Source organism: Entelurus aequoreus, linkage group LG21, assembly GCF_033978785.1.
Source record: "Entelurus aequoreus isolate RoL-2023_Sb linkage group LG21, RoL_Eaeq_v1.1, whole genome shotgun sequence".
NCBI classification, from domain to species: domain Eukaryota; kingdom Metazoa; phylum Chordata; class Actinopteri; order Syngnathiformes; family Syngnathidae; genus Entelurus; species Entelurus aequoreus.
Window position 1 is genome coordinate 9,227,357 of NC_084751.1, and position 15,574 is coordinate 9,242,930.

Sequence of the window (15,574 nt, forward strand, 5' to 3'; positions counted from 1 at the left end):
TTGAATCGTCCTGTTTTGATCAAATTAGCATGGATGGCACATTTAGCTTAACGTCGCCGCGGTTACGTCTATATGCACGTTATAACATGTACATATTATTACAAGCAGAGCAGTTACCATGGCAACGCAGTCCTATGATTTCATTTTCCATCCAGCTTGTCCCTCTAAATGTGATGAAAGTCAACATTCGTGTTTTGTTAGTGATTATAATTGATAAAGTGTTATCAAAGAGTAAGACAGACAGCAGGGTTTAACACGGTTGAAATAAGGCTTCAGTAAAGTTCATCTTTTAAGTTTTATCTTCAATTCAAAGCTGGCGAACAACACATGCTCATAGTCTGACACGCACACATTCTTGTATCTCTTACCTTCTTGAGACCTCCGAAAAATGCCTACCTCTTTAGGACCACCCCTTTCTAGGTGTATGCAGATTAGTATTTACAACATTAATAATATATACATACTATGCAAATATAAAAAAGGTAAGCTTTTAGTTAGGTTGTGAGACTATAAAAATGGGAGCCATTACCTCCCTGCTTGGCACTCAGCATCAAGGGTTAAATCACAAAAAATGACCCAAGCTGTTTGTTTACATGCTTTTTTTAATTATATTTGCTATTTGGGCTTATTGGACCCTAATTAGAATCAAAACTAAGAATCATCTTTTGATATGATGTACTTAGTCCATAAGTACACAAACGTGTACTTCATGTTTAGTGACATGCCAAGTCTTATTTTTACACTTTTTTTTCCAAATTCCATTGTATGTTATACTCTTTTGACACCACCAGATGGCAGTATAAGTGTCCACATAAGTGGCCATAAGACCCCAATTCAGTAGTGTACACCAGTGGTCCCCAACCTTTTTGTAGCTGGGGACCGGTCAACGCTTGAAAATTTGTCCCACGGACCGGGGGGGGGGGGGGTTTTCATAAAGAAATACAATCATGTGTGCTTATGGACTGTATCCCTGCAGACTGTATTGATCTATATTGATATACAATGTATATATTGTGTTTTTTATGTTGATTTAATTTTTTTTTTTTTTTTTTTTTAAATTTTTTTTTTTTTTTATTTCTTGCGCGGCCCGGTACCAATCGGTCCGCGGACCGGTGGTTGGGGACCACTGGTGTACACAATTTTGGAAAGAAGAGCTAAAAGGTGCTGTCCACGCATGTGGCCACTAAGCTTTTGGAGGGTTTTTTTTGTAAATGGTTTTCAATCTTCATTATTCAAGTTATTACAGTATGTCTCTATATACATATTTTTTTTTTTTAAATGAATTTTGGCCAAAGGGGGCGCACTTCAAGTTCTTACACACACTTGTTCTTACATATGTTGACCAGAGGGGGAACACTTCAAGTTTTGAAGCACACTTGTTATTTCATATGTTGACCAGATGGGGGAGCACTTTTAAAAGCAACACACTGTCAATTTTTTTAAAAAAAAATCCCCCCCTTTTTGGGACCACCCTCATGTTGATAGATGTCACCAGCAGGGGTGCAAATGAGACATTGTCTATTACAGGGGTGTCCAAACTTTTTCCACTGAGGGGCCGCACACTGAAAAATCAAAGCACGCGGGGGCCATTTTGATATTTTTTCATTTTCAAAACCAATACAATATACACTTTATTTTTGGGGCTCCCTCAAGTTAGGTCCTAGGGACCCAGAAGAGTTTCAGTCTTAAAAAAGGTTAAAAATAAGTAATATATTATTTTTTTCATAAAAGTCTTGAATCTCTAATTCTACTTCTTTTTTTTCTTTTTTTTTTACATTTTACGAGCTTTTTGTCGAAACTCTGGTTTTTGGGGCTAAAATACAAAATATACAATATTTTTCCCCAAAAAGATTTTCAAAGTGGAATATTTGATGTGAAGTAATTGGATAACCTAAATAGGTCAATAATTCATAGCAAAATTGATTTGAATTTATTATTCTTATTTTTATTTTTTTTAGCAAAGACAGTTGTTATTAAATTCCACTAACATTTTTGGGGATCCAAAAGTGCCCCACTCATAAAAAGGTCATGCTTTTTTTTTTTTCATTCAACACTTAAATCTCTATATCAGCTTCAGATCATATATAGTATAATTACTTTAGTATATTTATTATAACAATCAATAGAATAATTAGTAATAGTATATAATTAGTAGGGATGCCCGATAATGGCTTTTTGACGATATCCGATATGCCGATATTGTCCAACTCTTTAATTACCGATACCGATATCAACCGATAACGATATCAACCGATATATACAGTCGTGGAATTAACACATTATTATGCCTAATTTGGACAACCAGGTATGGTGAAGATAAGGTACTTTTTAAAAAAATGAATCAAATAAAATAAGATAAATAAATTAAAAACATTTTCTTGAATAAAAAAGAAAGTAAAACAATATAAAAACAGTTACATAGAAACTAGTAATTAATGAAAATTTGTCAAATTAACTGTTAAAGGTTAGTACTATTAGTGGAGCAGCAGCACGCACAATCATGTGTGCTTACGGACTGTATCCCTTGCAGACTGTATTGATATATATTGATATATAATGTAGGAAGCAGAATATTAATAACAGAAAGAAACAACCCTTTTGTGTGAATGAGTGTAAATGGGGGAGGGAGGTTTTTTGGGTTGGTGCACTAATTGTAAGTGTATCTTGTGTTTTTTATGTGGATTTAATAAAAAAAAAAATTTAAAAATTAAAAATTAAAAAAACGATACTGATAATAAAAAAACCGATACCGATAATTTCCGATATTACATTTTAACGCATTTATCGGCCGATAATATCGGTCTGCCGATATTATCGGACATCTCTAATAATTAGTATGGGTTTTTTTTTAATATGATTTTCATATTTTTGTTGTATTTATGTCCTTTTTGTCCTTAAATCAGTCAATAATTCATAGCAACATTGATTTTGATTCACTATTATTTTTTGAGAAATTATTTTAAAAAATGGTGTTATTAGAGTCAACATTGCAACTTTTTCTCGTTGCATTTCACCTATTTGCTCTTTTATTCCACTTTTTAATGTTTTAAAAAAAATAAAAAAAAGTTTTAGTATTTTTACAACGATGTGCTGCGGGCCGGTAAAACATTAGCTGGGGGCCGCAAATGGCCCCTGGGCCACACTTTGGACACCCCTGGTCTATTAGATGCAATGTTATTGGGACCATGATTTATGTCATCACTTGTTCACACCTCCTCATATGGAAGATACTTTTCCTTCTTCATGTCTCAAGAAGGGTAGAAATACAACACACACACACACACACACACACACACACACACACACACACACACACACACACACACACACACACAGTGGGTTCAGTCATCCCAGTCATGTCCACCTGTTAGGTTTATAGAGGGTGGGGTTGCAGTGATGCTTGTGGCTGAGGGTGGTGGAAAGAGTGTGTGTGTGCATGTGTGTGTGCATGTGTGTGTGTGTGTGTGTGGGTGTGTGTGGCAAGCACTAATGCCACCCTGGCAGGTGCATGACCCTACAAGGTTACTGTACACACACACACTTGTACATGAACACACTTGTTGAACGTTTGCGTTGGGTTTCAAAACTTCGGGCCGTATGCTAACTACGCTAGCTAACAGGGCGAATAAACAATACAGAGCTAGCAAGGAGGAAGCCAGCAGGGCGACTCCCACAGGAATGTTTGGGGAAGTATGTGGTGGTTACTCAACCAAAAGTGCTTTTTTTTTTTTTCCGTCAGCGTACGCACACTCATTCACGCCGCCCTCACACTGCAGCCGCCGCGCTATTCTTAGCGTTGTTCTGCGCTATTTTTAGAACACTGCCGCTTTCCAGTCATTTAGAAGAAGGAAGAAGCAGTAAGTGTGTGTGTGTGTGTGTGTGTGTGTGTGTGTGTGTGTGTGTGTGTGTGTGTGTGTGTGTGTGTGTGTGTGTGTGTGTGTGTGTGTGTGTGTGTGTGTGTGTTCATGCAATGCTTACTTAATGGGGACATGGCTCTGTTTACACAGTCACCTTTAGGGGACCTCTGACGGTATGGGGACAAAAAAACAGGTCCCCTAAAGGGAAACCTTTTTAAATGATAGTCAGATCCATTCTGAAGATGCCTAAGTGATCATGTCATATTTAATTTGAACTTTTTATTTATTTTTTTTATTTTATTGTTTTTAAATGGTCCTCAGTATGACTACTGAGGACCATTTAAAAACAGTGCGTGTGTGTGTGTGTGTGTGTGTGTGTGTGTGTGTGTGTGTGTGTGTGTGTGTGTGTGTGTGTGTGTGTGTGTGTGTGTGTGTGTGTGTGTGTGTGTGTGTGTGCGTGTGTTCCTGTATTTCGAAATCTATCAAAATGAGGGTGGTCTCAAAAAGGAGGGATTTTTGAAATTGACTGTGTGTCGCTGTTAAAAGTGCTCCCCCTCTGGCCAACATATGAAATAACAAGTGTGTGTAAGAAATTGAAAAGCGCTCCCTTTGGCCAAAATTAATTAAAAACAAAAATAAATAAATATGTATATATAACAGGGGTCACCAACCTTTTTGAAAGCAAGAGCTACTTCTTGGGTAGTGATTAATGCGAAGGGCTACCAGTTTGATACACACTTCAATAAATTGCCAGAAATAGCCAATTTGCTCAATTTACCTTTAACTCTATGTTATTATTAATAATTAGTGATATTTACACTTAATTGAACGGTTTAAATGAGGAGAAAACACGAAAAAAAATGACAATTAAATTTTGAAACATAGTTTATCTTCAATTTCGACTCTTTAAAATTCAAAATTCAACCGAAAAAAAGAAGAGGAAAACTAGCTAATTTGAATCTTTTTGAAAAAATTAAAAAAAAGAATTTATGGAACATCATTAGTAATTTTTACTGATTAAGCTTGATTTTAGAATTTTGATGACATGTTTTAAATAGGTTAAAATCCAATCTACACTTTGTTAGAATATATAACAAATTGTACCAAGCTATATTTCTAACAAAGACAAATCATTATTTCTTCTAGATTTTCCAGAACAAAAATTTTAAAAGAAATTCAAAAGATTTTGAAATAAGATTTAAATTTGACCCTACAGATTTTCTAGATTTGCCAGAATAATTTTTTTAAATTTTAATCATAATAAGTTTGAAGAAATATTTCACAAATATTCTTCGTCGAAAAAACAGAAGCTAAAATGAAGAATTAAATTAAAATGTATTTATTATTCTTTACAATAGAAAAAATAAATTTACTTGAACATTGATTTAAATTGTCAGGAAAGAAGAGGAAGGAATTTAAAAGGTAAAAAGGTATATGTGTTTAAAAATCCTAAAATCAGTTTTAAGGTTGTATTTTTTCTCTAAAATTGTCTTTCTGAAAGTTATAAAAAGCAAAGAAAACAAATTAATGAATTTATTTAAACAAGTGAAGACCAAGTCTTTAAAATATTTTCTTGGATTTTCAAATTCTATTTGAGTTTTGTCTCTCTTAGAATTAAAAATGTCGAGCAAAGCGAGACCAGCTTGCTAGTAAATAAATACAATTTAAAAAATAGAGGCAGCTCACTGGTAAGTGCTGCTATTTGAGCTATTTTTAGAACAGGCCAGCGGGCTACTCATCTGGTCCTTACGGGCTACCTGGTGCCCGCGGGCACCGCGTTGGTGACCCCTGATATAGAGACATACTGTAATAAAGTAAATAATGAAGATTAAAAAACAATTACAAACAAAAAATTCAAAAGACAATAAATTAACTAAAAGCAGTCTTTTTCTCACAATGTGTCGACTTCTTCCTCATAAAATTGGGAACAATTTCTCATATTTTTTTCTGTTTCTGTAATATTGCAATATTTTTTCGTAAAATTAGTACTTTTTTTTTATGAAAAAGTATTACTTTTTGATGCAAAATGGTGACATGCGTCATATAAAATTCTGACCTTCGTCACAATATTGCCAAGGTTTTTGAGTAAAATTATGACTTGTCATAATTTTGCCAAGTAAAATTCCAAATATTATTGTAGTGTTGCCAACATTTTAAAGTTTTCTTATAAAATGGTGACTTTTGTCGAGTAAAATTGCGACTCTTTTCATAAAATTGCCCAAATTTTTAACTTTTCTTGTAAAATTGCGACTGTTGTTGAGTAAAATTCCAACTTTTATCATAACATTGCGCAAATGTTCCGTTTTTCCTGTAAAATTTTGACTTGTGTTGAGTAAAATGACGGCTTTTATTGTAAAACTGCCAAAATTCTAAGTTTTTCTTGTGAAATTGTGACCTTTTTCATGTGAAATTCCAACTCATTTTTCACAACAAGCTTTTTTATGTTTGGATAGTATGTATATATTATTAATGTTGTAAATACACTTCTTTATATATCTAGAAAGGAGGTCTCAAGAAGGTAACAAATACACGAGTGTGTGCGTGTGTGTGTGTGTGTGTGTGTGTGTGTGTGTGTGTGTGTGTGTGTGTGTGTGTGTGTGTGTGTGTGTGTGTGTGTGTGTGTGTGTGTGTGCGCGTGTGTTCTTGTATTTCGAAATCTATCAAAATGAGGGTGGTCTCAAAAAGGAGGGATTTTTCAAATCGACTGTGTGTCGCTGTTAAAAGTGCTCCCCCTCTGGCCAATATATGAAACAACAAGTGTGTGTAAGAAATTGAAATGCGCTCCCTTTGGCCAAAATTAATTAAAAACAAAAATAAATAAATATGTATGTAGAGACATACTGTAATAAAGTAAATAATGAAGATTAAAAAAGAATTAAAAACAAAAAATTCAAAAGAAAATAAATAAATTAAAAGCAGTCTTTTTCTCACAATGTGTCGACTTCTTCCTCATAAAATTGGGAACAATTTCTCATATTTTTTTCTGTTCCTGTAATATTGCAATATTTTCTCGTAAAATTAGTACTTTTTTTAAATGTAAAAGTATTACTTTTTAATGCAAAATGGTGACATGTGTCATATAAAATTCTGACCTTCATCACAATATTGCCAATGTTTTTGTTGTTCTTGTAAAATAGGTTTTTGAGTAAAATTATGACTTGTCATAATTTTGCCAAATAAAATTCCAAATTTTATTGTACATTTTAAAGTTTTCTTATAAAATGATGATTTTCGTAGAGTAAAATTGCGACTTTTTTCATAAAATTGCCCCAATTTTAAACTTTTCTTGTAAAATTGCGACTGTTGTTGAGTAAAATTCCAACTTTTATCATAACATTGCGCAAATGTTCCGTTTTTCCTGTAAAATTTTGACTTGTGTTGAGTAAAATGACGGCTTTCATTGTAAAACTGCCAAAATTATAAGTTTTTCTTGTGAAATTGTGACCTTTTTTGTGTTCAACTCATTTTTCACAACAAGCTTTTTTTATGTTTGCATAGTATGTATATATTATTAATGTTGTAAATACACTTCTTTATATATCTAGAAAGGAGGTCTCAAGAAGGTAACAAATACACGAGTGTGTGTGTGTGTGTGTGTGTGTGTGTGTGTGTGTGTGTGTGTGTGTGTGTGTGTGTGTGTGTGTGTGTGTGTGTGTGTGTGTGTGTGTGTGTGTGTGTGTGTGTGTGTGTGTGTGTGTGTGTGTTTGGGAAAACACACACAAACGCTCCATGTTGACACTGTCAATCATGAGCTGTGATCCTGGCAAAACTTTGATGACATCACAGACTAACCTGGCTTTCCACACAGGCCACGCCCACAAAAGTCTCCCATCAATGGTTTATGACAGGAAGTGAGGTGAAAACAATTAGCGGGTCAACGAGACACGAGCGGTACCACACCGCCATCAGTGGATGCGCCGCGGCTGAGCGGATTATGCTAACGAGCTGAACTGGATTGGCGCAGATTAGGGAGGATTAGAGAGCCCCTAAACCGGGTTCTGACCGGGAGGCCATGAGGTGGGCCGCGTGGACCATACACCTGCAGAGTGTCCACGTGCGCGCACACACATCCTCACCAATCGCCGCATCAAAGGTCATTTTATCTTTTAATTGACTCCATTTAATTTGTTTTTATTGTGATTCTGGTTATTTTTCTTAGCCACGTTTTATGTCACGATCTTATTTTAACTAGATTTTGTTGTACACACAAAAAACACACACCCTCGCCAATTGCTACATGCGAGCATTAAAGTTCATTTTATTTAGGTTTTACCTTTTTTTTTTAATTGACTCCATTTTATTTGTTTATATTGTGATTTTAGTTATTCTTCTTAACCACGTTTTATGTCTTGATTTTAGTCTAAGTGTTTATTTTAACACATCCTCTCCAATCGCTACATGTAAGCATCAAAGGTCATTTTATTAGTTTTATCTTATGTTTTTATTGATTCCATTCTTTGGTTTGTTTTCACTGTGGTTTATTTTAGTTATTCTTTCTAGCCACAATTAGATGTCTTAATTTCATATGAAGTGTTTTTTAACTTTATTTTGTTGTCTGTCAGTTTCTGTGCCTTTTTTATTATATATTTTAATAAGACAATAGCATTTGTTTTTTAAGGGCTTTACAAGTAAAATTGGATACAATTTTAGGAACATCTAGGAAATATCCCTACAATACACAAAATATTAATAATTAAATAATAATAATTGACGACAACATTTTGTCTAAACGTAAATGTAAATACAAATATTTAATGGATACAACTAATTAAAATAAATAAATACAAAATAAACATTTAGTAATATTTATTTTGTATAATAAATTAAAGTTATTGCTGTTTTCATTAAAATTATTGACATTTCAAACTCTTTTCTAAAATTTGCTCAATATTAGCTTCAAAGGTCATTTTATTTATGTTTTATCTTTTTTTTTATTGATTCCATTTTTTGGTTTGTTTTCACTGTGGTTTATTTTAGTAATTCTTTTTAGCCACAATTGGATGTCTTAATTTCATTTTAAGTGTTTTTAACTTTATCTTGTTGTCTGTCAGTTTCTGTGCCTTGTTTATTATGTATTTTAATAGATATTAGCACTTGTTTTTTTAAGGGTTTTACAAGTAAAATTGGATAACATTTTAGGAACATCTAGGAAATATACCTACAATACACAAAATATTAATAATTAAATAATAATAATTGACAACAACATTTTGTCTAAATGTAAATACAAATATTTAATGGATATAAAAGCATCAAAGTCCATTTTATTTAGGTTCATTAAAGTTCATTTTATTTAGGTTTGACCTTTTTTTCTTTTTAATAAACTCCATTTTATTTGCTTTTATTGTGATTTTAGTTATTCTTAACCACGTTTTATGTCTTAATTTTAGTTTAAGTGTTTATTTTAACACATCCTCTCCAATCGCTACATGTAAGCATCAAAGGTCATTTTATTTATGTTTTATGTTATTTTTTTATTGATTCCAGTTTTTGGTTTGTTTTCACTGTGGTTTATTTTAGTTATTCTTTTTAGCCACAATTTGATGTCTTAATTTCATTTTAAGTGTTTTTTAACTTCATCTTGTTTTCTGTCAGTTTCTGTGCCTTGTTTATTATTTATTTTAATAGATATTAGCAGTTGTTTTTTTAAGGGCTTTAAAAATAAAAATGTTTACAATTTTAGGAACATCTAGGAAATATCCCTACAATACACAAAATATTAATAATTAAATAATATAATTGACGACAACATTTTGTCTAAATGTAAATGCAAATACAAATATTTAATGGATATAAAAGCATTAAAGTTCATTTTATTTAGGTTTTACCTTTTTTTTTTAATTGACTCCATTTTATTTGTTTTTATTGTGATTTTAGTTATTCTTCTTAACCACGTTTTATGTCTTGATTTTAGTTTAAGTGTTTTTTTTAACACATCCTCGCCAACTGCTACATGTAAGCATCAAAGGTCATTTTATTTATGTTTTATCTTCTTTTATAATGATTCCGTTTTTGGGTTTGTTTTCACTGTGGTTTATTTTAGTTATTCTTTTTAGCCACAATTTGATGTCTTAATTTCATTTTAAGTGTGTTTTGACTTCATCTTGTTGTCTGTCAGTTTCTGTGCCTTTTTTATTATGTATTTAAATAGATATTAGCACTTGTTTTTTAAAGGACTTTACAAGTAAAATTGGATAACATTTTAGGAACATCTAGGAAATGTTAGTTTTTATTAATGTTATTTTTTTTGTTATGTTTTTTGGTATTTTATTAATGTAATTAATATTAATGTTGTTGAAATATTGTTAATTTCCCCTCGGGGATTATTAAAGTATTTCTGATTCTGATTCTTATTCTGAAATATCCCTACAATACACAAAATATTAATAATTAAATAATAATAATTGACGACAATATTTGGTCTAAACGCAAATGTAAATACTAATATTTAATGGATACAAATAATTAAAATAAATGAATTAAATTAAAAATAAACATTTAGTAATATTTATTTTGTATAATAAATTAAAAGTTATTGTTGTTTTCATTGAAATTGTTGACATTTCTAACTCTTTTCTAAAGTTTGCTCAATATTAGCTTCAAAGGTAATTTTATTTATGTTTTATCTTTTTTTTTTAATTGATTCCATTTTTTGGTTTGTTTTCACTGTGGTTTATTTTAGTTATTCTTTTTAGCCACAATTTGATGTCTTAATTTCAATTTTAAGTGTTTTTTGACTTCATCTTGTTGTCTGTCAGTTTCTGTGCCTTTTTTATTATGTATTTTAATAGATATTAGCACTTGTTTTTTAAGGACTTTACAAGTAAAATTGGATAAAATTTTAGGAACATCTAGGATATGTTTGTTTTTATTAATGTTATTTTTTTTGTTATGTTTTTTGTTATTTTATTAATGTAATTAATATTAATGTTGTTGAAAAATTGTTAATTTCCCCTCGGGGATTATTAAAGTATTTCTGATTCTGATTCTTATTCTGAAATATCCCTACAATACACAAAATATTAATAATTAAATAATAATAATTGACGACAATATTTGGTCTAAATGTAAATACTAATATTTAATGGATACAAATAATTAAAATAAATGAATTAAATTAAAAATAAACATTTAGTAATATTTATTTTGTATAATAAATTTAAGTTATTGTTGTTTTCATTGAAATTGTTGACATTTCTAACTCTTTTCTAAAGTTTGCTCAATATTAGCTTCAAAGGTCATTTTATTTATGTTTTATCTTTTTTTTTTTTATTGATTCCATTTTTTGGTTTGTTTTCACTGTGGTTTATTTTAGTTATTCTTTTTAGCCACAATTTGATGTCTTAATTTCATTTTAAGTGTTTTTTTACTTCATCTTGTTGTCTGTCAGTTTCTGTGCCTTTTTTATTATGTATTTAAATAGATATTAGCACTTGTTTTTTTAAGGACTTTCCAAGTAAAATTGGATAACATTTTAGGAACATCTAGGAAATGCTAGTTTTTATTAATGTTATTTTTTTGTTATGTTTTTTGGTATTTTATTAATGTAATTAATATTAATGTTGTTGAAATATTGTTAATTTTCCCTCGGGGATTATTAAAGTATTTCTGATTCTGATTCTTATTCTGAAATATCCCTACAATACACAAAATATTAATAATTAAATAATAATAATTGACGACAATATTTGGTCTAAACATAAATGTAAATACTAATATTTAATGGATACAAATAATTAAAATAAATAAATTAAATTAAAAATAAACATTTAGTAATATTTATTTTGTATAATAAATTAAAAGTTATTGTTGTTTTCATTGAAATTGTTGACATTTCTAACTCTTTTCTAAAGTTTGCTCAATATTAGGAACATCTGTGTGTATGTAGCTGCATGTGTGTGTAGCTGCATGTGTGTGTGTGTGTGTGTGTGTGTGTGTGTGTGTGTGTGTGTGTGTGTGTGTGTGTGTGTGTGTGTGTGTGTGTGACTCACATCCACAATGTCAGAGTTGGTCCTGCTCTCGTGAGGCTCGTTGTACTCGGTGTACTTGAGCAGGACCTTGTCCATGTCGGTGCTGGCGTACTGGAAGAGTTTGTTGGTGCTGTTGAAGATGATGAGCGCGATCTCGCAGTCGCACAACACGCTCAGCTCGTACGCCTTCTTCATCAGACCAAACTTGCGCTTGGTGAACGTCACCTGTTGGGGCGCAGACGAGCGGAAGCGGGCGGGTGAGCGTCAATGCTAATGCTAACAAACATTAGCAGGCGCGTCGGTGCTTTGGTTCAACGTTCATTCGGTCAAGTTCCCGGTAGCGGGGGCAGGGTCAGTCGCCATCGGGAAGCACATGTGCCTGCATTTCCTGTCATAACAGGAAAAGACAAACCGCTCCGGCGGTCAGAAGTCGCTCGTGTGTGCGTGACGGCGTGCATAACTCAAGACAACTGGCGAGGAATAAATGAAAGTAGTAAATGTTGCACTTCTTCATGTCTGCCACTAGGTCCTCTTGGCCTTCCTCGCCACCATCCATTTTATACTCTTTCTAGTCTAATGTTTGCACATTTAGCTGCTCTCACTGCTAACTATGAGGCTAATTGCTAGTTATGACGATAAAACATCTTATAAGTAGACGCATCATCGACCGCTACTGCCTACTGGCGCTGACGAGACGCGGGGCCGCCATCTTGGAGTGGTGATCCGCTCCACTCAGTGCAATTCATTTGGCAGGAGCAATGAACTTTAATTCATCTTACCTCACTGAATACCACTCATTTTCACGACCTTTTTTTGTCATACGTGTAGCTATGATAAAGGACTAGGGATGTCCGATAATGGCTTTTTGCCGATATCCGATATTCCGATATTGTCCAACTCTTTAATTACCGATACCGATATCAACCGATATATACAGTCGTGGAATTAACACATTATTATACCTAATTTGGACAACCAGGTACGGTGGAGATAAGGTTGTTTTTTTAAATAAAATAAAATAAGATAAATAAATTAAAAACATTTTCTTGAATACAAAAGAAAGTAAAACAATATAAAAACAGTTACATAGAAACTAGTAATTAATGAAAATGAGTAAAATTAACTGTTAAAGGTTAGTACTATTAGTGGAGCAGCAGCACGCACAATCATGTGTGCTTACGGACTGTATCCCTTGCAGACTGTATTGATATATGTTGATATATAACGTAGGAAGCAGAATATTAATAACAGAAATAAACAACCCTTTTGTGTGAATGAGTGTAAATGGGGGAGGGAGTTTTTTTGGGTTGGTGCACTAATTGTAAGTGTATCTTGTGTTTTTAATGTTGATTTAATAAAAATAAAATAAAAAATAAAAAAAACAAAACAGATACCGATAATAAAAAAACCGATACCGATAATTTCCGATATTACATTTTAAAGCATTTATCGGACATCGCTATAAAGGACACATGTTTTATTATTCATAGTTTGCTTAACAGTAATAGAATATTCTTATATGCTATAAGTGACCAGACGTCCCAGATCAAAACTGGGAATATAATCCCAGAGAAGGGTGAGCTATTTTGAAGTTGAAGAAACAATATGATTAGGTTATATATACATGCGTATATCCTACATAAACAATGTATGAATACTAGAGATGTCTGATAATGGCTTTTTTGCCGATATTCCGATATTGTCCAACTCTTAATTACCGATTCCGATATCAACCGATACCGATATATACAGTCGTGGAATTAACACATTATTATGCCTAATTTTGTCAATGTAATGTAACAAGGTTTTCCAAAATAAATCAACTCAAGTGTTGGAAAAAAATGCCATATTTATTATTGAAGTCACAAAGTGCATGATTTTTTTTTAACATGCCTCAAAACAGCAGCTTGGAATTTGGGACATGCTCTCCCTGAGAGAGCGTGAGGAGGTTGAGGTGGGCAGGGTTGGGGGGGCGGGGTTGAGGCGGGGGGTGTATATTGTAGCGTCCCGGAAGAGTTAGTGCTGCAAGGGGTTCTGGGTATTTGTTCTGTTGTGTTACAGTGCGGATGTTCTCCCGTAATGTGTTTGTCATTCTTGTTTGGTGTGGGTTCACAGTGTGGCGCATATTTGTAACAGTGTTAAAGTTGTTTATACGGCCACCCTCAGTGTGACCTGTATGGCTGTTGACCAAGTATGCTTTGCATTCACTTGTGTGTGTGTGTGAAAAGCCGTAGATATTTTGTGACTGGGCCGGCACGCAAAGGCAGTGCCTTTAAGGTTTATCGGCGCTCTGTACTTCTCCCTACGGCCGTGTACACAGCGGCGTTTTAAAAAGTCATAAAATTTACTTTTTGATAATTTTGATCGATAATTTCCAATACTACATTTTAAAGCATTTATCGGCCGATAATATCGGCAGTCCGATGTTATCGGACATCCCTAATGAATACATTAGATATCTATACATCTATAGACTGTATCTCTGTTGCTGCAGCAGCAGAGAGTTTATTCTGTTTTGACACTTTGTGTTGATATTTTGTATTACATTCTTCCCTTAAATTATCATGTTTACATGTTTTATATGTATTTTTTATGTATGTCGCTTTGGATAAAAGCGTCTGCCAACATATATAAACACCTGAAAGTCTTTATATCAGCTAAAACCACCAATATGTTTCACTGGATTCAGAATAAAAGCAAATTCTGTCTTACCCAACAATGTTAGTATTTGAATATTGTTACTTGAAGACTTATTCCTGGTTACAATTATACTGTTAAGAAAGTATTGTCTTATACTTTGCCTAAAATGAGAATGCATCATAATCAGGGGCGGCTGGTGAATTTTGTTTTAGGTGGGGCTGAAAGTTTGTCAAGCAAACCCCGGTAGGGGCGTCATCCTCCCCCAGAAGATTTCTTTGTGATTTTCACATAAAAATGAAGCATTCTGGTGCATTCTGACAAAATAATGAAGATAAACTAGAACATTTCATAGGTTTGCAGAGAACTATATAAAATATGCACACTGAAGGCATGATGCCACCATAGGTTTGCAGACTGTGGTCCTAACTTTTACCCCTGTTGGCTTTTACAATCTTTATCTTCATCATTTATTTCAACTTTGTTATTCAAGTATGACATTTTTAAATGTAATTGTGGGGAGGCGTGGCCGGTAGTCCCACAGCGAGGCAGGGCACACCGGAGCCCGCTCCAAGATGGCGGCGAGGAGGCGTGGACGGCGAGCGAGCAGCGAGGCGGGGCGCGCCGGGTTCGACGCCGCGAACCTCTGGTGCGGGAAACGCCCGGCTGGGCACAATTAAGTAATCCCCTCTCAGTGTGTAAAAAGCGCGACAGCCGAGAACGATCGGGCAGAAGGAGTTGGAGAGCCAGCAGCACATGCAGCGCGCAAGAGGCAGACGAAGACGCGGCCGGCTGAAAAGCGGACCGAAGAGCGAGCAGTGGAAGAGGGAGGAGCTGAAAAACGACCCGACCTGAGACTGAGTATTATTTGAAAAAATAAACAAAGTCAAACTATGTTCGAAGTGATGTCTGTGCTTGGTGGTCCATGGAACCCGGACGACAGCGGGAGTCTGTCATAGTAGTTAATTTCATTGACAAGCAATTCTATTATGGTCATACTCTTGTTTGCTAGCGGCTAGGATTTCAGTACTATTGAAGATCTTTGCTCCTTCTCAACTCTGTGCTAATATTCTTTTCACAAAATACAACCAATAGTACTTTAATGTTGAA

General features: G+C 33.5%; 1 protein-coding gene across 5 annotated transcripts in view; it reads right to left on the reverse strand.

The window, feature by feature from the left end:
- LOC133638306 (myocyte-specific enhancer factor 2C-like) overlaps nt 1–15,574 on the reverse strand; it is a 42,216-nt gene that overhangs the window by 9,964 nt on the left and 16,678 nt on the right. For all 5 annotated transcript variants that reach the window (XM_062030779.1, XM_062030780.1, XM_062030777.1 and 2 more), the window contains exon 5: nt 11,849–12,052. In XM_062030779.1, the coding sequence (XP_061886763.1) occupies nt 11,849–12,052 (204 nt within the window). The remainder of the gene's footprint in view (nt 1–11,848; nt 12,053–15,574) is intronic.